Below are 26801 nucleotides of genomic sequence, written 5' to 3'. Positions count from 1 at the left end.
CTCAGATGTTTAATATTGCTTGAAAAGTGATTCATATAGTCATGTTGTGATCTCAATGTTTTAACAAAGAGCTCCCACAAAAATGTCCCCTAGAGGTTGTGCACCAAGTATGCATGTGCTTACAGAAAGGAAATGTGAGGGAACAGGCACCTATTCATTTGTTATCTCACAAACAAAAATGCTTTCTTTTAACTTGAGCGAGGAAGGAGGCAATGCCACTTGCCAAACAAATGGTAGGCAGCACTTTGATGGGAACGTTTATGCATAGCTCCTGAAATATTTTGATTGTATATTGGTTATAAAACGGTGTCCAGTTGGCACAACAATTTGATGTAGGGTGTGAAGATGAAGAAATCATAGGGGTGCCATGAGTCTATTCCTCCCTGGGACATGTTTTAATAGTACCTGCCATTTGGTGAAGCCTGGTCTGTTCCACATTTAAAATATATATATATATATATACACACACACACACACACTTTCCAGGAGTAATTTTACAAGCCCACTGAGATGTGTTAGCACAGTCCAGAAAAGGGATGGTCACCTCTAACACAAGGAAATCATCCAACTTCTTTTCAACTTGGTGGTCCAGAATATTTTTCAAGGTGCTTGCATGAGCCACCAGAACCCGCACTCTAGCACATTACAGACACTAGTACAAAGTATTATAATAAAAAGTACAAAACCCAAAAGGACCTATAGTGCCCTTCTGAGGAACCACTTGCATACTTGTGAATTTTCCTAAAGGTCTGTACCTAGCACAAGAGCTTATTGAATGATTGTCTGCTTTTTGGTAAACCCACCATTACAAAGGTAGATGAGGGTGACAATTCACACAGTGAGCTTCCTATTAATTTACCTGCATCTGCATCTACTCTTTTAGTAACTGTGAATAGCATTATCTGATAAGTAATTTATGTTGGGAACAACTGATCATAAACCAAATTATTTGACCAAGCTCTCTAAACAATAGTTACAATAAATATCAGATGTTGTAAATAAGATTAATATTACCTTCTGCAGGATTCTTGGTCACGTAACAAGGTTTAATGCTAGCTTTTGGGAGTCTAGTGTTTCAGCTAGATTATCATTTAGATAGTGGTATTTTTAGTTAGCAAGACATTCAGTGCTATTTCTCCTGCCAAATAACAGCTGAAGGCCAGCACGTAATGGGCCTGATTTACAGAGGTGCTGCGTGAGCACTTGCAACTCCCATTTTCTTCAGCTGGAGTTGTGGTTGCTCAGCACACCTGAAAATCAGGCTTAGTATGTTTTTTGAGAGAAACGTAAAAAAGCAATTTTCAAGAACTACAAGGAACCAAAAATTCGGTATATCCACACATCCTCAGTACTTCTTTGGAGGCAATATATCTCCCACAAGAAAATGCAAAATCAGGCATAAATATTACTGTTTCTTGGATTCTAATAATGTCTTTGGAACCCAAAATAAATATACTCTATTCGCATAATATACCTGACAGCTATTTATTGCATTATTCTCTACAAACAAGGTGTTCTCTCACATATTGTGTTCTTAAACAATTAAGGTAATTAAGAAAAAATATAAAATTAATGGAGCAAGATAATATATTCCATGTGGTAATTATTATATTTACTCCATTAATTCAAAAGCTAAGTTAATAAGAGAACATTAAAGCCACAAGATTAAGCACTCCGACAGTGCCAAAGTTAAGGTTGCATGTGAAATCACAACCCTTTCCCTCTGCATGTGTTCATTTTGATAGTCTTTAAATACCTGATCACATACTTTTTTCAAGTACTATAATAGCACACATTTTTCTACAGCCTTAAGATACACATAGCATTTTCTAGTACAGTATATATGTTAAACAAAAGAGATTATGAAAATGTTTTACATACAAGAGATGCAGTGAATTCTGAGCCTTTGTGGTATTCAAAGTGAATGAGGCAAGCTTTTTACAGGATACAGCTGGCTGCAGAATATAGAAATATAGAATGGACCTGAATATAGAATGTGACCTGAAATATAGAATGTGACCATTTAACTAAAGCTGTATATTTATTTTGCATACCTACTGGGGGCAGGCTTCAGGCTGCATATGGCCTGACTTTTGAGCACTTAACCAATACATCTTTCTTGTTCTCTCTACTTTCTCTTCTGGCAGACATCAGACCTGGAGACCTTCTGTCCAACAGATGGAAGTTTCACAAAGTTATGAGAAACTCAGAACTGGAGCTTAGAGAATACATTTTTAGGCAACCTTAACTGTAGCTGTCATTAGCACCACAGCTATAGCATAGCACCTTTCATCCCAAAGAATACCTGTGTTTTATACAAATTACCCAGTATATGAAATGCAGCTGTGTCTTGAATGGAACACAGAAGTTATTCAACAGTGCAGAGTAACACCACACAACAGTTTAGCAGAGGAAGAATAAAGGGCTAGATTCTCTGATCCTAGCAGGCTGTATTACAGTGCTCCAGGAGTGTAAAGCAATATTAAAACTGGCAGATCCTGCCACGTGTGTAGGGGAATCTCTGGGTGGCGCAGAAGTACGGTAGTGGCTCCGATGCCAACCCCCTCTCAGCTCCTGATGTGGGGAGTGGGAAGGCTAGGTAAAAAGGAGCGTAGTCAGGTGGTCCTTAAGCCCGAGTGACTCCCAGTGCCAGAATGGCTCCATAGAACCATAGACAGCCAGTGTAGCTGCCCCTAGGACTAATCTAGCAGACAGACTAAAATCCATCTTTATCCCACTCCTGAGCTGTGCTGCTGAGCACAGCTCAACTGAAATTCAGTATCTGAACTACAGTATTCAGATGAACTACAGGGAAAATGTAGGTAGACAGAATACAATTACTCAAAAAGATCATCAGGGTTATACGTGCCTACTCTTGTCAAAGATGCCACAAGATCTTTAAATGCCTTTGTTTTACATCACCTCCAACAGCACAGTGCTTGCTAAGGGCTTGTTTATGTGGGGAAATTGATTGAAATAGCTATAATCTGCAATAACTATTCCAATCAATTTCCTTGTGTAGACTAGCCCTAATACAGTGCCAGGGCATTCATGTAATACTGACTCTGAGGCAAGACTGTCACTAAATCATCCAATGCAGCACACTGGCTCTTTCCCTTAGAGATCTTCCATTCAAATATGGATAGGGCCAATCTTGCTCAACTTGGCAAGATCACAGCCCAAGCAGTAACTGCTGCTAGCCATATGCTGTACTATAAATTTTAAAACAAAGAAATGTAAATAGGAAATGACAAGTTTCTACCTGAATACAAGACACAGTTTTATCCCCAGTTTAAAATTACAGGGGTAAAAGCTCAGAGACTTTAGAAACACATGTAGCCAGACAGCTCTTAAGTAACTAATCATCAGTACAGTCTCAAAGACGTAATACCATAAGACAGGGGTGGGCAAACTATGGCTCGCGGGCCCATCCTGCCCGGCTCCTGAGCTCCTGCCCCAGAAGGCTAGCCTCTGGTCCCTCCCCTGCTGCCCCCCCTCCCCTGCAGCCTCAGCTAACTTACTCCGCCGCTGGCATAATGCTCTGGGCAGTGGGGCTGTGAGCTCCTGGGGCAGCGTAGCTGCAGAGCCTTGCCTGACCCGGTGCTCTGTGGTGCACAGTGGCGGTGGTGTGGCCTGGCTCCAGCCGGATGGCACGGCTGTGGCACCACCAGCCACCGGGGCTCCAGGCAGCGTGGTAAGATGGCACCGAGCAGGGAGGGTTGGATATAAGGCTGGGGAGTTCTGGGTGATGGTCAGTGGGTGGGGCATTCAGGGGGAGGATAGGGAGTTGAATGGGGGCAGGGGTTCCAGGGGGGCAGTCAGGAGACAGAGAGTGGGTGTGTGTGGATGGGGCAGAGGTTCTGGGAGGGCCATCAGGGAATGGGGGGGGGTTTGGATGGGGCAGGAGTCCCGGGGGAGCAGATAAGAGGTGGGGACCAGGCCACAACCCCCTCCCCTAACCGGCCCTCCACACAATTTCCGAAACCGGATGCACCCTCAGGCCAAAAAGTTTGCCTGCCCCTGCCATAAGAAGTCAATTGGGAGGAGGGAGTGAACTGGAGTCTAGCAACCATAAAGAAAGAAATGTTCCTGGTTAGTTCCCGAGTAAACACAAGGGGAAAAAAAGCCTGATATAACCTTCATTAGATTAAGGATGAATGCTTTGCAGCAACTTTGTGGGTCCCAGTCACAGCTGGGTCCCAGAATAAGAAGTCATGCCCAAAGCCAAGGATAAGTAGATCCAAAGGGTTTTTTCAGATTTAAAACTCTAGCACTGGAATGCTCATTACAGGAGCCATTTTGCTCTTCCCCTCCCTGCTCAACCTAGAAAGCTTCATCCAAGAACTTTCAGAATTACTCGGCCAAAACAGATGGATTTCATACAAAAATGTCCTCTGGAAAGTCAAACTTCAGACCAGAGTGACAGAAATAAATGATTGTGAATGGACTTGTGTCCAAGATCTAGCAGCAGCTGGATATGGTGGAAAGGAACATAAGGAAACAGTCAGTGAAAGAATTAAGATCAGCATTTATACAAGACAGCACAGATAGAAATGACAGAAAACCAAATCCAAGCCCAAAATAGGCAACGCCCTGGCATTCCTAAAGGAAAATCCAGATCCCTTTGTTATCTTGGAGCAAATGATTCCCTCAATATTAGATCTGCAAGTGCAATCTGACTTTATATATGCTAAACACTATAGGATTCTGGCCAAAGAATAATCTACAATGAACAAAGTAGGCCATACTATCATTGCTCCAATTTCAGATCACAAAAACAGAGTGAGATTTTAGAAGCAGTCGCAGGGAGATGGGGGAGGGAGGAAGGAAAGAAGGAACATAACATATGGAAGAAATAAAATTTTAATTTCCCAAAATCTTAAATTCAGTGAGATGGTCCCACATAGGGTGACCAGACAGGGGTGGGGGGTAATAGGAGCCTATATAAGAAAAAGACCCCAAAATCAGTTCTGTCCCTATAAAATCGGGACATCTCGTCACCCTAGTCCCACAGGACAGAGCTGGTGGAGGTCAGGAGCCTTCCAAAACAAAAACACAAAAGCTACAATTCTGTACTATTCAAAGCTTGGAATATGCAACAGAAATAGCACATTGTTTTAGAACACAAAATCAACTTAATTAAAACTGCCTAAGGATACAGATAGGCCCCTAGTGGGATTTTCAAAAATGCTTAAACAGATTATGCTCTAAGTGCCCAAGTCACCTGAAAATCAAACATAGGCTTAGAAAATTTTATCCATAAACCTTTGTTCTGTTTGTTCAAGTGTTTTGGTGACATGTTTGAGTAGTGTTTTTTTACTGCTTCCTCCCCAACAAAATGGACTAACGTACCTGGGGACTACAGAATATGAAGTTATATCACAAAGAAGGTAAACTTGACATTTATGTATTTGGTATATTTGATTAACGGATCTTTGGGGCAGGGACTATGCCTTTTATGTTTATACAGCCCGTACCACATGGTGGACTCTCTTGAAAACAGGTAATAATCTTCCCGCAGCTCCCATTGGCCAGAAACGGTGAACCGCAGCCACTGGGAGCTGCGGGCAGCCATGCAAATGTAAACAAATTGTCTGGCAGCCCACCAGTGGCTTACCCTGATGGGCTGCAGATTGCCCACTGCTGCTTTAGACTCAAATTACATTTGTCCATCTTGGATTTAGTTTCTGCTGTATTAAGATATTAAAATAATAAAGATTTTTTTAAATAAAAAGTCAGTTGTAACTTATGCATCCAAAATTAGAAGAATGTGACTACAGAATATGAAAAAAAATCGGCATTTGAGTAACCTAGATTTTTGTTTGTTTGTTTGTTTAAACGCACTGCTATGCAGAGATTCATTTCCATTAATGTGGCTAGCAAGACTATCTCAAGATAGATGCATTTTAGAAGACAGATGAAATCACACAGATTGGAAGCAGATTCCAACCTTGGGCTCTTTAACTTATAAATAAGCAAGGGACATGCCAGAATAGATTTAATAGCAGAATTTGGCCCCAGGTGCTCACTGACATTTGTACATTTTTATATCAATCTAGTCTATGGTTACAGCTTTGGATGGAGTGAATAATGGATTTAAATCAATTCCCTGTATGGACATTAGATGAAGCCCCAATCCTTAACTTCTCACAAGTTCACAAGAAATTTAGCATATAATTAACTTTTCAAATTCAAGCAGAAACTTCTGGGGCATGTGTGTATATGTTGGGATTTTACAAATCCTTTAAGAATCATTCACAAATCTAACAAACATGAGCTTTGCATTCTTATGACCAGGAATATCATTTGCTGATCACAAGGGAAAATAACTGATTATTTTTTCACGCCAGCCAATTTTCTGTAATAAATCATGACAATGTTTAAAACCAATTATTTTAAATTAAAGCTAACAACTGTTTTTCAGAGCACTGCTTCTCATTCAAACCGTCTCATCTAGACTGTTCCTGAAGCAGTTTAGCTCTGCTGTATGCAACTAATCATCATTTTCTGTCTCTGCTTTAGTTATATCCATGTATGCTATTTGCAATTTACCTATCCATTTGTAATTCATTCGGCATCTGATCTGATTTTGTATTGGTTAAAAGGTGCCTTTTGTAAATAGGGAAGCTTTGCAAACTTAACAAAAAAGTTACCAGCCCAGGTTAGAATGGGTTAGCTAACATATGCTGTGGGAGCCATAGGCTTTGTCTACATTGCACTTTTGTCATTAAAACTTTTGTCTCTCAGGGGTGTGAAACCCCACCCCCACCCCAGATGACAAAAGTTTTGACAATGAAAAGCGCCAGTGTGGACAGCACTTTGTTGGTGGGAGTCACTCCTGTTGACAAATATACCACCTGGCTGCTGCCACTCAGCCGCACCACTGTAAGGTGTGCAGTGTAGACATAGTCTGAGAGGTAGCTATCATGTTCCAGCATCACACCTTTACATCCTAAACTGCATCTACACTAGGAGGGTTGGCCAGTACAGCTATACCAGTATAGCTATGCTAGCAAAACTTTTCTAGTGTAGCTCAGGTCTATATTACCAAGTTTTGTCAGCATAGCTGTGTCAGTCAAGAATGTGAAAAAAGCACATCCCCTATCTGATGTAGCTATGCCAGCAAAACCCCCAGTGTAGATGCAGCTTTAGTCTACATAAGGCCCTAGAAAAAATATCTATTAACCTACCCTTGCCATGACACGAGCACATAGCCCCTCCATTTGCCCCTCCTCAGATCATAAATACACCCTATAAAACCATACACATACCTCAGGCCTGTCTAAATTGGTCTTATTTGAATTGATGTGTTTTTCCCAGTGACACTACCATGTGTAGATGTGCTGCATCAGTGCAATTTATCCTGGTATATTACTGGGGTAAGTTGCACCAGTTCACACTGTGTTTTACCCCAGTGCAGTGTGTCTACATGAGTGGTTTACCTCAGTGTAATTATGTAATTACACCACTACAAATTTCCTTAGTCTAGATAAGCCCTAAGTGCACGTACATACATACACAATGCCCAGACAGCCACTCTCTCCCTCTCTCTCTCTCTCACACACACATACCCCTAGATTTTCTTTTTCACACACAGTTCCATTCAGTAATACTTTATTGCCATGACAAGCTTCTATGCCAGTGCTGCTACTGTGCATAGAAAACACATCTGAAAAGAAACTCACATTCATGCCCATGCAAACATTCATGCCCAGTTAACTCATTCACTCGCACACTCCTAGGCATATTCACACAACCAACTCTCTCTCACACACATACAGATATCTGTTTCTCACAGTCACAATAAACTGATGTTTGCTAACTCAGGGCTACACTGCAAACTATGGTTGACGCAAGTTACGTCGCCATAAAGCAGCCCCAATTAGTATATCACTTGTGTGTGCATGCATTCTTGGCTCCTTGTGTCAGCGTTGCACATACTCTCCAGGAGTGTTTATACTGATGCATGGTGCAGTGCCCCGTGGGTAGGTGTCCCAGTGTACAATGTGCTAGCATCCAGCTCACTGTCTTTTGAGAAGTTTTGACAATGTATGGTGGGGCAGAAACAAGTTACGCAGGGATGACTGGGAGCAAAGGGTCAACTTCTCATCGTGCAACTGTCTCCATCTCACAATATCATCTATATTCCATAATTTTAATGCCTTTTTTGAAAATCCCACAACTCCCCGGCCCTCCTCACTGTCTACCATCTATAACAGACGCATGAAGCCTGCACAGCTTTACATTATTGTCATAAGCATTGCAAGCACGACCCTCCAGTATATTTGCAGAGTCATAAGAAGAAACAAATCAGCAGGGACTATGACAATTTCTTTGAGGACTGATTGCTGTGGGACATAGCATGAACCAATTTAAGGTTGCTGATGGCGTTCACAGAGCACCTGCAGATGGTGGAGTGTCGCTTCTGGGATTGAGATACAAGCATTAACTGGTGGTATTGCATTGTAATGCAGGCTTGAAATGATGAGCAGTGTCTGCAGAACTTTTGGATGCACATGGCCACATTCCTGGATCTGTGTGCCAAGCCTCGCCATAGCCTTCCATTGCAGTGAGAGCAAATGGTGATCACACTGTGGAAGGCCAGATTGCTAGTGGTCAGCAGGAAGTCATTTTGGAATTGGAAAATCCACTGTGGTGGCCACTGTGATGCAAGTGTGCAGGGCTATGAATATGTCTCCTGTTACGCAGGACTGTGACTCTCAGCAATGTATAAGACATAGTGGATGGATCTGGAGGAATGGGATTCCCAAATTCACTAGTTCTATCCTTTCCCCACAAAAACTAACTACTTCCCTTTCCTCAGATTCATCAATCTCTTCCTTCCATTTCGCCACTGATTATTACTTGCATTATAGTAATGCCTAGGGCAGGGGTCGGCAACCTTTCAGAAGTGGTGTGCCGAATCTTCATTTATTCACTCTAATTTAAGATTTTGTGTGCCAGTAGTACTGTTTAATGTTTTTAGAAGGTCTCTTTCTATAAGTCTATAATAGAAAACTAAACTATTGTTGTATATTGTATATAGAGTAAACAAGGTTTTTAAAAAGTTTAAGAAGCTTCATTTAAAAATAAATTAAAATGCAGAGCCCCCTGGACCAGTGGCCAAGACCCAGGCAGTGAGAGTGCCAATGTAAATGAGCTTGCGTGCTGCCTTTGGCATGCGTGCCATAGGTTGCCTACCCCTAGCTTAGGGTCTCCAAGAAGAGAGCAGGGCCCCACTGTGCTAGGCACAGGGAACAAAAAAGATAATCCCAGCCTGAGAGAGTTTACAGGCTAGGTTTATGACCGGATGCAAGAGCAGGATGAAACAGGGAGATAATGGTCAAGGGAGCACCTGAGGGGACAAAAACAGTAAAACAAGCAAGTTTTTGCATAATAAGTAAGTCTTTTCTCCTAACCACCTAGCCTTTGGCATAACCTACTTCTGAAGACAGGGGTAGCCTATGCTACTATATTTCTGCATCTGCCATTAGATCAGAGTGGCATACACATTTGTTTACATCTTTTCACAAACACTGGGCTTTTGAAATGTAAATGAAATTGTAAAAAATCCTTTTACATTCATTCTCAGGACTGCTGGAGACTTTATTAGGTATAAATGATGACAATGTTAGCATTTTAATGCTTGCTGTATGACATAAGCAACTCTGCTGGCAAAGCAGGATGATTTCAGAAAACAACACTGCAGTTTTGGAAGAGGAATTCTTCCATGTTACTCCCATCCTTTCGAAGTCTGAATTTAACATAACAAAGAGCCTGCTGGGCTGAGCTACTGGATCTCAATGTCCCATTAGTTCAATGACTGAGTAGCCTCTTTGTATTGATTGGTGACTTTTTGTAGGCTAGAAATTACTGCCATTCTTCTCTACTAGGCCCTGGCTACACTACAGAAATGAACTGTGGCTAACTGAACTGATGGATCTCTCTGTTCTAAGCACCAACGGTACAGTGTATCCACACTAACCATGCTGTTTTGAGATAAAACCCGTGACAGTTTTGGCCTCATCTACAGAAGCGGTGCCAGGCTTTTTGGCGCCCTAGGCGGAGGTCCTTCCACACTCCTGGTCATTGGTGGCAATTCTGTGGCTGGGGGGTCCTTCTGCGCTCCCGGTCTTCGGGGCACTTCGGCGACGGAGTAAGTGAAGGACCCGCCGCAGAATTGCCGACAATGACCCAGAGCGCGGAATGACCCTCCGCTGCCGAATTGCCACCGAGGGCAGCACCCTCCCAAATCCTGGTACCGTCGCCTAAATGGAAGCGCCGGCCCTGCTTATCTACACAAGTGCTGTTTTACAGCTTTGCCATTGTCCTGTTCCCTGGGTATCTCATGATTCCTATCACAGACTTCTGGAACTTATTTTTGTGCTGCTTTCACTGGGTGGTAATAGCTTGCCCTGCTACTGTTGCTTAATTGAGTAAGATAGTAAATTCCTGATTTGGGGGAAGGGAGTCTCAGTTTTCTAGGAGTCTCTCATCTGTTGTCACAATTCTGGAGAGTTGCAATAAAATAGGAAGGAAGAGCAGAGACCTAATTCTCCTTACTGTCCCCTCCTGCATCCCTCTGAAATGAAAAATATTTCTGAGGGTATGGCTACACATGCAGCTGTACAGCGCTGTCGCAGGAGTGCTCCTGCGGCAGCGCTTTGAAGTGTGAGTGTGGTCACGGCGCCAGCGCTGGGAGAGAGCTCTCTCAGCGCTGCAGGTACTCCACCTCCCCGTGGGATTAGCTTACAGCACTGGGAGCCGCGCTCCCGGCGCTGGGGCACTGTTTACACTGGCGCTTGACAGCGCTGTAACTTGCTGCGCTCTGGGAGTGTTTTTTCACATCCGAGTGAGAAAATTGCAGTGCTGTAAAGCGCCAGTGTAGCCAAGGCCTGAGTCATTCATAGCCTTTGAAAACCTTTGGGGGCCAGTGTTATTTGTCCCCAGTACACATACCAGAATATACAGAACAATTCTGAAACGCAAAACTGAGATCTTACCTCTGACGTGAAATTGAAATCATTGCACAGATGCAGGTTTTGAAGCTAAGGTATTAGTAACTCAGCAGCAAGATAAATCTTATTATTTTGTAGAATACTGGCAACAGACATATTCAGCCTTGCGGGCTCCTAGATGGTTGCCCCTCTTTCAAAGCATGATGGCCTCAGGAAACAGTATGCAGGCCTTTAAAAATATGACCCAACAGAATGTTAGAGACAGTTTAGGCATTAATATTAATGTTGGGTAGTTCTGGAAAACCCTCACATCGACTTGGCTTTGTTTTTAGCCACAAATCATACAGCTATGAATCCATCTGCTGTTTCTCCCCGACAGAGACTGACAAAGATACAGGGATGATGGAGAAGAAACACTGCAATTCGATATGCTACTCTGTAGTACTAACCTCCCCACAAACACATATTTTTTCCAACCACACATCCCTTCCAACAGTAGATTACATAAGAACATGGTAGATTGTATAATACTGAGCTATTCAACTATTTTATATTTTAAAATTTCATTTAACTCAGAGGCTACATTTCTAAGGCATTTTCTGTCTCTAGAAATGTATGTACACATAAGCCCTTTACAAACTATATGAGGCTGATGCTGCAAGCATTAGGACCTAATTCACTGTTGCCCTGCAGCTTGTACAGTCAGTTACACCAATGCAAAGTGAGCATAAAGCATTATCAAACCAGAATGGTGTTACGTGCCTTCCTTGCATTTGTGCAAGTCACTATACATGATGGATAGCACTGGGATGGTGAATCAGGCCCCTGGTCCTTTGGACTACAATGGGACTATGTATGTGGTAATACTAGTATGCATTATGTTTAGCATTTGCAGGATCAGGTTCTGTTTACATACAAATCTCTCCAGCCCCTTCTGCTGTGATGGGAGGCTTCAAACCCAGCTCTTGGTTTATAACAGGGGTCGGCAACCTTTCAGAAGTGGTGCGCCGAGTCTTCATTTATTCACTCTAATTTAAGATTTTGCGTGCCAGTAACACATTTTAACATTTTTAGAAGGTCTCTTTCTATAAGTCTATAATATATAACTATTGTTGTATGCAAAGTAAATAAAGGTTTTAAAATGTTTAAGAAGCTTCATTTAAAATGAAATTAAAATGCAGAGCCCCCCGGACTGGTGGCTAGGACCTGGGCAGTGTGAGTGCCACCGAAAATCAGCTCACTGCCGCTTTCGGCACACATGCCATAGGTTGCCTACCCCTGGTTTATAAGGTTTTATAAGAAGATTATTATTATTACTTGCATTACTGTACTGCTATAACTGCATGACATTCAATTTTCCCAGTGTGGAAAGATTAAAGGCAGTGTACAACTAGGCTTTGAAACTGTGGTGGGATTTGCTCCGGTATCCTTTGCCAAAATTTCACTACTCCCTCACCGTCATTGCTTTATATTAGTTCCAACAGAGAGGTGGCTACATTTCAGTGATGCTATAAACCTCTTTAGAATCCTTCAGAAAGGATAATTATACATTTACTATTAAAACTATGTATTAAAAAAACCCTCAAAACATTAAGAGATTCAGGTCATTACTCTTCCACAAATTTCACTCTCTGCCAATAGCAGCAAAGAATCCTGTGGCACCTTATAGACTAACAGACGTTTTGGAGCATGAGCTTTCGTGGGTGAATACCCACTTCCTCAGATGCATGTAATGGAAATATCCAGGGGCAGGTATATATATGTGCCACAGGATTCTTTGCTGCTTTTACAGATCCAGACTAACACGGCTACCCTCTGATACTCTCTGCCAATAGTTTATCCCCTATAATTGCATTGATGGGGATTAAGGCCTACAAATTACATTCATGCTAAGCATCTCTGGTCTAGCTCTTCCTCTTGATTTCTGTCTTTCTGTCACATATCTCCTTCTGCCCCTTAACTGTCCATCTATCTCCTCTACTTCATCCTTCCACATCCATGTCAACTTTCCAAAATATATAATGTTGCTGATTTATAGCATCCCAAGGGGTTAGAATCTGGGATGGAATGACCAAAACTGGAAAATTTTCATAGTTTTGGGAAGAAAAGGCAAGTATTGATTCAAAGTACCATATGAGCCAAACTGTAAAATACACAAGTGTCATTTGCTTTTTTCTCCCTTCTCTCCTTATTTCTCCACTTCTCCTTTGAAACTCTTGAGTCTTTTCTTCAATCTCTTTTAGTATCTAATTTTTCACCTTTCAGAAAATGTTATAGTTCACTCCCTGCTTCCCATTAAAATCCTCTTTCTTCCATTTTTTTCTTTTCTGATTTGGCCACTCTTTATTGACTTTCAGTATTTTTTTCCTTCTCTTTTCCCATTTCTCTCCATCTCTGGTTCCTTTTGCAATGGGTCCTGCTCACCCTCCCAATGTGGGTGTCTTTAAACTAGAGATGGTGAGATCATTACATTATTTGTGCTAGAGAAACACCTGAGTCCGAATCAGGACACCAAGGTGCTAGGTGCTGTACGGACAGTCTCTGTCCCAATAAGCTCCTAGTCTTGAATATGAGACTACTACCCTCTCATTGCTAATAAACTAACCTCCCACCTCTGTCCCCTTGCCCCCTTCCCACTCAAACAAGCACCTCCCCTCACAATAAACTCCAGGCCAGAGGCGCCCCATCTCAGTTTGATGGATGTAACTCTGTACCAATTAACAGCCTCTCAGAGAGCTGACACGGGAGGAGAGTCTTCCCTGCACCAATAGGAAGGCAGAACTGCCTTATGAGTCGGCCCCTTTGATCTTTAGAGGTATTAAACTCAGCCCCTTCTTCCTCTTCCCGACCCATGAATGAATGAAGTCTCTGACGGCCAATGAGAAGTTTCCGTTCGGCTTGATGGACTTTCCCAATCTCCAATAGGAGCTTAGAATGGTGCTGTAGTCTCCAATGATATGTCAATGATGAGCGCAATGGGCGGGCTCTGCCTCCCAGGCGGGCGGAGAAGGCCGCGGTTATCGATTCCGCTGCTGGAGGGAGGCGGCGGCGAAGCAGCAGAGAAAATGGCGGCCATGGCTGCGGAGGCGGTGGCGACTGCAGCGGTGCCGGGCGACGGGGGAGCCGGCGAAGCGGAGCCCGAGATGGAGCCCATCCCGGGCAGCGAGGCCGGCGCAGACCCCCTCCCCGCTGTCAGCGAGGCCGTGGAGTCGGCTGTGCCCGATGGGGACGAGGCCGACGGGGGAAAGCCCGCTCCGGGGGAGGCCGAGGAGCCGCCGCCGCCCGTAGAGCTCGCCCGGAGCCCGGCTAGGACCCAGGAGCCGGAACCTGCGAGGACGGAGCCGGAGGAACCGGAGCTGGGTTCTCCCCAGTCTGAGCCTAGAGAAGCGCCCAGCCCGGAGCCCGAGGAGGCGCCGCAGCCCTGCCCGCCGCCTGCTGGGCACCCTGAACTTCCCGAGGAGGAGCCGCAGCCCTGCCCGCCGGCTGCTGGGGGCCCCGTGGAGCCGGAGCCCGGGGAGGAGCCGTGCCGGCCGGAGGAGGAGGAGCCGGATGCTGCTGATGCTGCCGCTGTAAAGCCGGAGTCCCCGGCTGCCGGCTCCCCGGTGGCCCCGGCCGAGGGGGAGGCGGAGGCGGAGGCTCCGCTACTGCCTGGCTCGGAGGTGCGGGTCACCCTGGACCACATCATCGAGGACGCGCTGGTGGTGTCGTTCCGGCTGGGGGAGAAGCTCTTCTCCGGGGTCCTCATGGACCTCTCCAAAAGGTGAGATGCCGCTGGAGACCAGCTTCTCCCGGCCGGGGGAGATCAGCGCTTCGGGGGGATCCCCGGGCCTGACCCCGAGGCCCTCAGCCGCCTCCTTCCCTCCCAGTTGAGAGATGGAGTGTAGGGGACTCAGGCTGTGTACAGAAGGAGTCCTTGGCCCTCCATCCTTCCTGGAGATGGAGGCGAGGTGCCTGGAGCCGACTTACTCCTTCAGCTCTATCCTGTTGTGTGAGGGAGGAGGAGCTGCCCCGTGTTAATTACTCCCTATCTAAAGAACCCGGCCCGTATCGCAGGGTAAGCCCCAGGCCGTGCCATGATGGGTGGGAACGGTGCCCCAGCAGTCTCGTTGCTTTGAGACAATGCCTAACAGCATCTTCTCCGACCGCCAGTTCTGATGCGATATAGCCTCTGCTGCTGCCACGCACGCTCTCTGGTCCTCTGGCCTATTACTGGGTTAAAGGTGAGGGAGCGGCCCTTTCCTTTTAAGTAATAAAAATAGGATAAAAGCTGGTCACCGACCAACAAACCTCCTCCAGCCCCGCTGTTTTGTGCTGCTGTTTTAAATAATAAGAGTTGTTGCCTTGTGAGAATTAGAAAATATGAGAGAGGCAGGAAGAGCACATGGTCATTTTCCTCTGACTCAGTTAGGATTCATCTTGGGCCTTCCTAATCCCACCGTCCTGGTAACAGTCATGAGCCTGAACTGCAGAGAATTTGCCTGAGCCTCCCCCAAATCATAGGGGTCTTCAGATCCAGAGTTCTGTTTTGGGTGCTTATCTCTAACTTACAGCTTGCATTGAGCAAGTCACCTCGTATTAGGCTTTAGAAGCCCACTGACACCTTTTGAATTACAGCAGTCTTCAAATTGAAGGTTCTTGGAGCCCTGAAGGATTTACTAGTATGATTCTCCTGTGTATGAGGAGGGGCTTTCTCTTCAAGGAACCAATATCCACCTAGTAAATCTGGGCCTATAGAGACAGTTTTTTAGTTCAAGCCTAACATTTTGGGGAAACTTGCACAACTTGATGGGAGTAAAAATTGTTCAGAAAACTCTAAGAAAAGTATTTAAGGATATAAATATCTCCCTCGCCCCTCCTTTCGGTGTCTGTAGTCTAATACTTCAGCATTAACCAAGTACAGAACAAAGTGACATTGACTAGGCTATTTTCATTGCCTGTTCTATATGAAGTGCAAAAAGTAAAAAAAAAACCAAAATCTTGGAAAACAGAATTTGTAAATGTTCTTAAACTCTAGTAATCCAAGATAGTGGTTCTGACATAGAGAACCTGTATCAGTTTTAAGAAATTATTTACCTATGTAGTCTCTCTGTTCTTAGTGCTTCCTTCAGAAATGGGGCCAATGGCTTTGAGCACTTTTGCTTTGGGGTCAGCTTGTTTTGAGGGGCAGATGTTTAGAGAGGTGTATGGCTTTTTCTAAGTTCAATGAAGATGATTTAAGATGTTAGAAACATCTTAAAAATCATGGAAGCTAATTCCACAACTCAGAACTTAACCGTCTATAGTTTGAAAAGTCTAAAGGCACTTTCACATTTTGTTAAATTGATTTGAGGCTGATCTTTAACTGTGTACATTTCTAGCATAAAATACTGAAAAGCCCCAAAATAGTGACGCGCACATTCAGTTACCCATCTAGTTAACTTATTTTTTAATTCTATTCTTTTGTAGATCTGAAGTCCAGACCCTCAGAGTTGCTGGCTCTCACTCTGTTCAGTCACTTGCACTATGTGGGTGTCAAATCACTTGCCATTAAATGACTCTGGATCCTGTATGTATGAGTAAGGAAAATCCTGATTTCTTTCCCCTCCTGAAAAAACAAACAAATTACCTGCAACTTATTAAACACTTCCATTTGACCCAGGTATCCTCTCAGATATAAATGCTTGGGGTTTCTGGGTACAAAAATTGCCTCACCACTGAGGATCCCCCAATATGTGGATTTCCCCTATCCCTTTGAGGCATAAGGTCATCTGCATAGAAGCACTATGGCTCCACACAGATGAGGAGGGACTCCTTGGTGGTGTGACTTCAGTGGATCCATGCTTCCAAGATCGCCCCCAAACCATTTGTTAAAGGTAGGGAGAAGCATTCCTCATCGCAGGGCTTTGTGGAAAAGGTAGTACAGCTAAGGGTTGTATTGCCTTTTCTTATGGGCTGATGAGGGAGTGATGCATCTTCTGTGTCTGTCCATGTGCCTCCTGGACTTCATGGATGGTCCCTCTTCAGGTGGATGTGGAAGATAGTTTGGACTTTTTTTTTAATCAAAGCTCGGGAGTGGGCCTAGGGTGAGAACTGGGCTTCCTTACATACAGGCTCTGCAATATTTTGCTAGTGATACCAGTGTATGTGAACTGGCAAGTGAGATCTGGACTCAAATACCCAAAAGAAGAATAAAGTAGTAAGTGAACTTTAGAAATGTGCTAAGCCCTTTTTACCTATAGAATATTTCAGGACGTAAGTGTTAAACACATTTTTTAGATAAACTCAACTTCTGTGCTATTTTTGTTTTGCTGCATTAGCTTATCTAGATTTTTATACTTTGGTGGCCTGTTACTGCCTTAGGACAGTGCTGTCAATATCAGAAAACTATGATCATCTCTTCATTTCATTTTTATGAGATGTATAATTCCTACAGCAGGACTTGTTTAAAAACGTGAATAGTATACGAGTTGTGATTAACCTTAACTCTCTTCTGGGAGTCTGTTTACTGAACGTTGCAGCTTTTTGTAGGAATCATTACACTGGGGAGAAACCAAACCAAAAGCCCCACAAGTTCTAACATGGGTTCACTTGAAATGTGGGAATCCTAATATAGAAAAAAAAAATGTCCATTGGAACTTTGCTCCCACCAGTTCATCTGAATTTGTGGGAATTTTTCTAAACTTCTCCAGGTCAGACGTGGCTGTCGCCTCCAAATCTGCTTCTCCTAGAAATCTTAAACTTACCAGTTCCTATGCAAGTCAAGTAAATTTTTAGTGAGGATAAAAAAAATCTAACCTAGTCCACTCTTTCTTTGTTTGTTTTTAATGGTTACCAACATCTTCAGTTACAGGTGCTAACTCGCCCTACCCACAATGAATTATGGGTAGGGGAAATCACCTTATGCTCTGAAGAATGAGGATTAATAGCACTTGCCTTCTAGCAAATGGAAATTAGACTGCTGTTTGCCTCATTATCATATGGCAATAACGTTGAAGGTAAACTTGGGTGTAAAAAATATATGCATTTCATGCAGGCAAGTTTATTGCCCCTCTAAATTTTAGTGCTATCACTCCTATATTGTGGAATGGAAGCACAGCCAAAATGCCTTCAACCAATTTTGTTGTTTTTCTCTGAACATCTACTACTCTGTTTCTGCTGCTGAAATGAAATGCTAGCCTTTGTATTTATATTCCTGCAGAGTTTCAAATGAGGTCAACAGTGCATATATAAAGGAACGTTGTCAATTGCATTTTAATTGACAAATATCAACATTTTTTCTGTTGGAATACCTCCTTTAAATAGAATGTCCTGTTTAAGTATTTGTGGCCCTCATCATAGTAGTGCAAGTGCCCTAATAACTAATGAATTTTATCCACACAGTATCCCTGTGAGATAAGGATGTATTATACCCACTTTTGCAAATGGGGATCTGAGGCACAAAGAAATTTAGCAGCTTCCCCATGTCACATAGGAGGTCAAAAGTTGATCTGGGAATTCAACCTGGGTCTTTTGGGTCCCAGTCCAATTCCCTAGTTAATTCCAATTGAACATTCTTCAATTGCTTTGTTATGGTGCGCTCTCCCAATGATACTTCTAAAGTCGTTAGACTCTTATGTTGCTTCTGCTCACATAGAACTTCTAATTCTATATGTAGAAAGAATTTGTGGACCCCAGTGAGGTTATGTGAACTGTCACAGTTCATTCGATATAAACATATTTTCTCAGTGTTTTAAAGCTCAAACATGGCAGCTTGGTGTTAATTAAAGCATGAGCTTTGGAAAGTGAAATTGATTAGTCTGTCTTCACTTTTAACACCAAGCAAAAGCGAAAAATAAGAATAAACTTAAATCTTTCAGTTCTGAGAGTCTAAGGTTGTGGCAACGATATCTAAAGACAGTTTACCTATATATTTTTACCTGACTGTCCCTGAAGAGGTAAAGAATTTTCTCCAGTCAGCTTCCTTAAACCAGTGTAGCATCTATTAAAAAATGCAAGAGAACTGAAAAATTGTCCAAATCCCAGTTGTCATGAACAACTGCTTAAATTTTGGTTTTCAGAAGGAAATACAGTGCAGGTTAATGTTGTTTTAGGTTTTATGGAACTACTAATGTTTACAAAGTTAACATTCAGTTACAAAAACTAGGGAGAAGACCAACTTCTGCCCATTTTTTGACTCTGTAGTATTGTTTCTCCTCCCTTCCTTGCCTAATCTGCAAGCTGTCACTAAGGCTATGGCTACTCTAAAGTTTAAGTTGATATAAATTGTGTCACTCGGGAATGAATTAGCCATTCCTTTGAGCGACATAACTTATGCTGACTTAAGCGCTGGTGTCAATATTCCAAGGAGAGCCGACATAGCTACCGCTGCTTGCTGGGGCTGGAATCATTAAGCTGATGGGAGCCATCATCTTAGAGCAGCTATGCAGAGAGCTTGCAGTGTCACAGCTGCATTGGTGGAGATGTGTCTCTGAAAGCTTTCTAGCGTAGCCATAACTTAGAAGTCACAATCTTTCTGGTGACTAAAAAGTAGGGAAATGCAGTTGTTCTTTGGACTTGTGGAAAAAGCCAGGTAGGACAGCTGTTTAGGAAACAGTCAATGTCAAATTTCTCTGTAGTGTCTGTTCTTTCTTTGTCCATAGTGATAGGCTCTTGGGTGCTAGTGTAATGCAGATAATTAAAAAGAATTATGGAGGTGTCAGTTAAAGTATAGATTCGCTTATGTATGAAAATTACAGCATATTCTTCCCAAAAGCCTAGCACTTCCTCCAAGTATAGAGCAATATTTTTGGAAATTTAAATAAATCCATTAATCACATTATTTATTTTAAAATGAGTCTCCTAAGATATTATGTATCCTTTCAAACCTCTTTATTGTTCCTGATGACAAATTCATTTTAATAATGGAATAAATGTAGACTCTTCAAGCTTCCCATAGAGTAAAAAACTTCACTGGAATCTTGTACAGAGACTGCATTTGAAAGAAATAATATATTAAGATTGTTCATATTTCATCTTCATAAAAGAGAGGCCGAACAGGATCTTATCTAAACTTAAATTTTGCTGGGATTGTTCTACTAAATAAAGCAAAATAAACTGTATAACTACATCTGCACTAGGTCTTCAGTTGGTTTACAAAGGAACCACACCACTAACTGACACTACTGTGCTGGCAAAGGTTTCCAGTGTTGACTACAGAGAACTCCACAAAGAAATGCCCTATTTTAAAATGGCTGCCATCTTCTGTTCTCAGTTGGACTGACCTTAGAATATATGGCCAATGCATATATCTGCTTCTGATGATAGTGTTCTTCTCTGCCTTGTGAGAGCACAGGATGCCACCATGTTTCCTGAGGGCATCTTGGCTTCCCTTCACTTGTGGGAATGTGGGGACAGGAGGGTGGAGGGGAAACTTGGGTGTACAACCTGGTATGTTCTGACTGCTTTATGTCACTCTGGAGCACAACTAAATGTGCTAAAAGTTAAAATTGAAAAAGATTTCAGTTGACATTAATCTTTTGATCATTTTGAAATATTGAATTATAGTATTTTCTGACTTTCTGGTTTAGTGTTAGATATTTTAATTAAAAAGGAAATTCCCAGACAAACTACACTGAGGTGAAGTGAAGGCTGAGCATATACATCAGTGATTTTTTTTTCATTGGTTGAATGACTGTAATCAGTGCAACATGCTTGTTAAACTTTTAATTAAAGAATGTCTACTGAAAAGGGATTGCACAGTTTTAACAAAAAAATTTAAAAAGAACTTGTGTTTATAGGTATGAAAATTGTCTAGATCAGCCCAGTATCCCCTAGCACTGTGTCATGACGAAAGAAAAAAGCTGTATTGAGTATCCAGGTTACAGTTTAAAAATAAAAACCTGTTTCAAAATTGGCATGTATTTTTTTACCTCAGCGTAACCTAGTTATTTAGACATGCTGATGTGGAGATGAAGCTGCAGGAAACTTTACATGGAGCTTCCTTCCAATTCTTCCAGAAGGAGAGGAGCGGGGCTACATTCCCACCTCTGTGGAAGAATCAGGGGTTTGGACCCACACCATACACAGATCCTTCAGACTTCTCTGGAGATGGCCCTGTGTTTCTATACTGAATGTGGTTTCACGAAGCTGTAGTTGGCTGCTGTCTGCGAGGTTCCCCCTATTTCAAAGAGGGGTTTCTAGTTTCAGTGTGCAGTCTAAGTAATACTACTTCTACCTGTTTTTACATCAGCATTTTCTGTTGGTGAGTTTCTTGCCCCTCGCTATTTGTAGCCACAGACCCACAGGGTCTTCTGTGGGTGAGAAAGATGCAGTGAAAGAAACTGATTCCTCTGTACATAGGGGTAGCTACAAGCATGCAGCTGCAAGCAGTACAGTGTTTTCTCAAATTCAGTGTGCTAGGTGAAGCTCAATCTGGGCCTTCAAAAAGCCCTATTGGATATTGATCCAGTTCCTCTGACAGGTGTAACTGTTAATTCCTTATGTAACTTCATTAAAACACAACTCAATATTTAACTGTAGAAATCTTTGACTTCAGTTGGAGGATATTTACATGCTCAGAAATTATACCAAATAAAGACTTGATTGATTGTCATTTACATGAAAGTGAAATATATTATCCCATAAGTGTTCTGTTTAGATGTAGAGTCCATCAGTCCAACACTGGCTGCATGGGACATGCTTAATTATTACTGGGAGATCCTAATAAGCAGCGTTTGGGGTGGTGAAAGACATTGGCATGTACTATGTGCTGTTTCTACAGAAATGGAAGTAACTCAAATTGTAGATGCAAGCTGTTCTGGAACTTTGACTAAATGAAATACTGCATTTTCTGAACTGTGAATTCTGGTGCCATATTACTTTGGATGGAAATAAACTACAGTGGAGTTGCATCACAGGTGCATTTAACTTATGCAATTTTAACTATATGCACTCTGCCAAACAAAAAAAGAGAAAAATAACAATTTAAGTACTGTACCTATATTGCAGGCAATTCTGCCCGCCATTCCATTCAATGAACGTTTGACTATACATGATTTTCACCTTACGCGCTGACTTCAGAACCTAACCCCCACATAAGATGCGACTTCCCTGTACTGAGAAAATAGGTCAGCTTCTGTGGATACCTACTCAGTAAGGTGTCCCAGTGGATACCTAGTATATATTTAGGTAGACACTTAAATTCTACACTAAGCAGAATAATAGTGAAGTATTTGGGATACATTCTGTATACCCGTGTTCAGGATACTGTGCTTGGTGTTAAGTAGCTTACATAGTATATAACCAATATAGCTACTATGGAATACTCATGTGCATAAACAGTCAGATTGGAGCTTTATTATTAAAGTAATTCCTTCAGATTCTGAGTAAAATATTTCAATTAATCGGGTAGATGATGCATGAAACAAAGATGCTCAGAATTAAGTGGTGCTAAATATTTTAATAAATGTAGCCAATATGCTACAAAATGTTTGAACCTTAAACCAAATGATTCCTGTGTTGGCTTCTGCAGAACACGCATAAGGAATACTGTACTGGATATGAAAAACAAAAAATCAGACCATTGTAAGCTGACTGTCAGCGATAACACATCAGAGGTCAGTGAACTCCTTGTAAATGATGTGTTAAACCAAATCTGATTCTTTCCTGAAACGTTAACTTCCTGTGCTGATTTAGATTAGTGATCATGCATTCTCATAAGAGTTATGCCCAGACACCATGAAATCATAAGTCTTTTCAAGAGATTGAAGAAACATGGCTCACATTCAATCATTAGATTTAAAACTATCCTAGTTGGCTTTTCTCTGCAGGAGGTTTCTTTAGCTTGCTAGAAAAGCTTTTTTCCTCTTCCTCTTCCATTCCCCTCCTAGTTTGCAAGCGCAGGAAGGGTTCACTTAAGTCCTACCCATTAAAGTAAACCTCCATGCCATCATGCATTGTTTAAATGCTTGTGTGCATATGTTTAGACTAAAGAACACTACAGAACTCCTAAATAGGTTCATAATGGTAGAAGAACATTTATAATGTGTACCCACATTTCTTGCTTTAGTCTTGACTTAATTCATATACAGGCAGAAACTCAAATATGTCACGTTTTTCTTGTAGCTCACGCCACTTGAGAACAGAATGCTGAAAGTGTACATAATTATTTTCTCCTCGCTACCCTTCAGAGAACTTTAATTTTGATAAACTGATTTAACTTGAAAAAAGCAAAATCTACATAAATTTGTGAGAAGCTTTTGGTTTTACTGATGTCACTGAACTAGTCTATACGTAATTACCTCTGAATATTCATTAATTCTCATAGCTCACAGGACTTGCACAAAAACCTTATGAAGTACTTGACCAGTGATTACTTCAAAAATTTAGTGATGTGGTAAATTTGGTAGTATCAGAAATGGTCTTTGTTTTAGAAGTAAGGCTGATGATGCTTCAGTAAGTTTCCTTGTTTTGGTAAAGGTAATCTGGCTGTGCCCTACTTCTGCTACTTCATGTTTGAATCATTCTTCACTCTTCTCTGGGATTGCTAAATCTTTCTTCATTTACTCTGTTTTTAACACTACTTCAAGCCATCCCCTCATACCTAAGCACATAAAATCCCTAACAGTAGTAATGCTCATGCACCCAGTTTGTTATCTCCGAGGCTGAAATGGCCTCTGATTGATGTGTCAAGCTCATTACTTAAATGCAGCAGTGCATTACTATAAAATGTTAATAGGAATAGTAAAGTCTTTCCTCAGCTATATATTGCTGAAACAGAGGGACATGTCCTGATTCCTACTCTGTCACAAAACCTCAGGAAAACCAGGTTAACTAGCCCTCTGAGGGGAATTCCTTGGTTGGTGGCAAGAACTGGCATAGCATTTTCTACATCAACCCCTTCCTGATACAGGTGGGTTTTTTTTTTTTTTTTTTTTTTTTTTTTGACAGGGGCCTGGAACACGCCTTGGTGGCTCATATGCTGCCATTTGTAATTTAGAGCAGCTACAGGTCTGCTCTGAATTATGCCATACCTGGGCTAGTAGCTGGGTTAAGTACTCTACCTTTTACCCTGCCCTCCAGTCCCGGGCCAGGCACAGCTCAGTTACATAAGAGGCTCTAGCACAAGAACTTTCCTGCTTTGCAGATGAGGACCTAGGGTGTAGTTGTAGGTTGTGTAATTACATCAGAATGAATGAAAAGCTATAGATTACATTGTCCTATGAACCATATAATCACACACGACTGGAGTCATGCATCAAGAATAAATTTTATTTTTGTATTTAGGAAATCATAGAATCTGTGGTGGTAACTTCAGGGGATGTCATTCTGTTTAATAAAAAGTAATATTGTACCTGAGACAGGTTCTTTTTGCATGGAACCCTCTGGCTTAGCTTTACCGTTGTATTTGGATATGAGGACAAATTGAAGATATCACTTGCAGTGTTTGCCACTTTGCATTTATTTCAGACTGAATGGTTAAACAGGCCTAACTTATGTTGCATAATTGATTTTGGTTGTTTTAAAAGATGGCATTCATTACAAACCTTTTAGATTTACAGGATATAGTTCAGTTCGGAGCACAGGCCAGCAAAGGTGACTCATGATGTCAAGATTAATCTGAAGAGTGGTGGTGCACTTTTCATCTTAGAATTTTTATAGTGGCATTTTTCTTGTGGTCCTTCTTCACCTTTGCTAATGCCAGTTAACCAAAACACTTTCTTTTAGAACTTGAAAACATGTAGAAATTCTATCAAAATTTAAAACCGTTTGCTCTGTTGTTTGTTTGAAACGCTCTAGTCTGTATAATAGAAAGAAACTGGGAGTGGAGCAAAAACACTTAGCAGAACACCTTTTTGAGGTTTTGTAAATAGTGACTACAGATGGGGCTTGATTTTTATTTTTTATTCACTACGTATTTCATCTGATAAATTAGTGAAATCTGAATAATATTTGGCAAGTTACTTGAGTAATCACCTGTACTGTTTCTTTTGGCTTTGTTAGATCTCCTCCCTTTCTGTCTTTTTCTGCCTTCCCCCCACCCCCAATGCAATAGGAAAGAAATACTATTTGTCATCTTCAGTGTTTTCCTTCCTTCCTTTCTCTATCATCCCTACTCTCCTCTTCTAGTTCTCTCCTTCCCAAACCTTTCCACTTCAATTCTCTTTTCTAACTTACGCTGTCAATCTCTTCCTTTATCCCACCTGCATGCTCTCCCCACCCATGCATCCAGACGTAAGCTCAGAAACTTTACTAGATGCCTAATAACCAACACGTTAAACTTAGAATGACAGAGAGATACAAGAGATGGAAGATTGCCCCACAGCAATGGGCAATGTCCAAGTAAGAAGCCAGCACCCATCTAGCTGGGGAAAACTGGCTGTATCAAACCTGATTTTGGAGCTTCATCTTTCAATTCATACAGGGCCAAATTTTGGCTCCAGTGAACTCTTCGTACTAAAGCCTGGACTCTTCAGGGGTATTGTCTTGTCTAATCTCATGTTTGAAAACATTGGGGGAAGTCTTGATTAATGTTAAATTACAGTATCTCCTCACTTAATGTTGTGTTATGTTCTTGAAAAATGCAACTTTAAGCGCAAATCCAATTTCCTCATAAGAATTAAAGTAAATGGGCGGGTTAGGTTGTCTGGTGAAAAAAATTTCCCTGCAAAAGACTGTGTGTGTACGTACGTGTGCACACACACCCCATAAGTTTTTTTTTAAACAATTTAATACTGTACACAGCGATGATGATTGTGAAGCTTGGTTGAGGTTGTGAAGTCAGGGTGGGATATTTCCCAGGGAATGCCTTACTGCTAAATGATGAACTAACTTTTGGCTGAGTCCTCAAGAGTTAATCCATTGCTGTTAATGTAGCCTCACAGTCCACAAGGCAGCACGAATGTAGGGAGGGAAGACAGCATGGCAGACAGAGACACACACCGTGTGTGTGTGTGTGTGTGTGTGTGTGTGTGTGTGAGAGAGAGAGAGATGCGCATTACCCCTTTACGTATGCTGACCCCCCTCTAAGTACACTGCCTTGTTAAGTAGATCAGCAAGTTGAGACAGCAGCTGCTCCCAGGAAGCTCCCTCCATCCTGAGCCCTATCCTGTCGTCCCCCTGCCCCCTCTGGAGATGGGGTAAGTGGGGTGCAGGAGCGCTGGGGAGGGGGACACCTTGACATTAGCACCCCTCTCCACCTCCCCTGCACAGTAAGCAGGAGGCTTCTGGGAGCAGCTCCAAGGCAGAGGGCAGGAGCAGCACATGGCAGTGGGGGGAGGGACATCTGAACTGCTGGCAATTGATAGCCTGCTGGGCGGCTGCTGCACAGGGAACTTAGGGGAGTGGAGAGCTGATGAGTGGCTGCCGGTCCACCCTGGTTCCAAGCCCCCACCAGCTAGCTCCAACGGGCTGCTCTTCCTGCAAGCAGTGGACAAAGCAGGTGGCTGCCAAACAGCATTATAAGGGAGCATTGCACAACTTTAAACGAGCATGTTCCCTAATTGATCAGCAGTGAAACAACGTTAAACGAGATGACTTTAAGTGAGGAGTTACTGTACTGTAAACCAGTTCAGACAGTAGAAAGTTACAGCAAACTATGCAATGACAGTTCCTGGAACATCCATTATAAGCACTGCATTTTATAATGAAGAATCCAACTTCACAGTGAGTTAATACAATGTACTCTTAAGTTGGTATGTACCTTTATTTAAACGCATCCCAGAACTGTCTCATGGGTCCTGTGCTTCACTAGCCCCTAAGTTTCACAGAGCTTTGAGAGGGAAGACAATAGAATTTGTTAAGTAGGAACAGTCGAGCATCATTGCTACTTGTTTTTGCAGCATCCACGGTGGACTAGGTGTTATGTGGTCTTAACCCCTTCCCCTC

At 42.3% G+C, this 26801-nt stretch overlaps 1 protein-coding gene across 8 annotated transcripts in view; it reads left to right on the top strand.

Annotated features, from left to right (window-relative positions):
* The first annotated feature begins 13990 nt into the window (after positions 1-13990).
* Positions 13991-26801, top strand: part of PWWP2A (PWWP domain containing 2A) — a 36673-nt gene continuing 23862 nt past the window's right edge. For 6 of the 8 annotated variants that reach the window (XR_007775506.1, XR_007775505.1, XR_007775507.1 and 3 more), the window contains exon 1: positions 13991-14718. Coding sequence is in view for 5 of the 8 variants with exons in the window: in XM_050962608.1 (XP_050818565.1) it covers positions 14024-14718 (695 nt within the window). In the remaining 3 variants the exon portion in view is untranslated. Of the gene's footprint in view, positions 14719-16440; positions 16463-26801 lie in introns of those variants that run through there. The other 2 variants (XM_050962611.1, XM_050962610.1) reach the window with 2 other exon arrangements.

The sequence above is a fragment of the Gopherus flavomarginatus genome, chromosome 7, assembly GCF_025201925.1.
Source record: "Gopherus flavomarginatus isolate rGopFla2 chromosome 7, rGopFla2.mat.asm, whole genome shotgun sequence".
NCBI classification, from domain to species: domain Eukaryota; kingdom Metazoa; phylum Chordata; order Testudines; family Testudinidae; genus Gopherus; species Gopherus flavomarginatus.
This window is presented reverse-complemented; position numbering and strand designations above follow the sequence as displayed.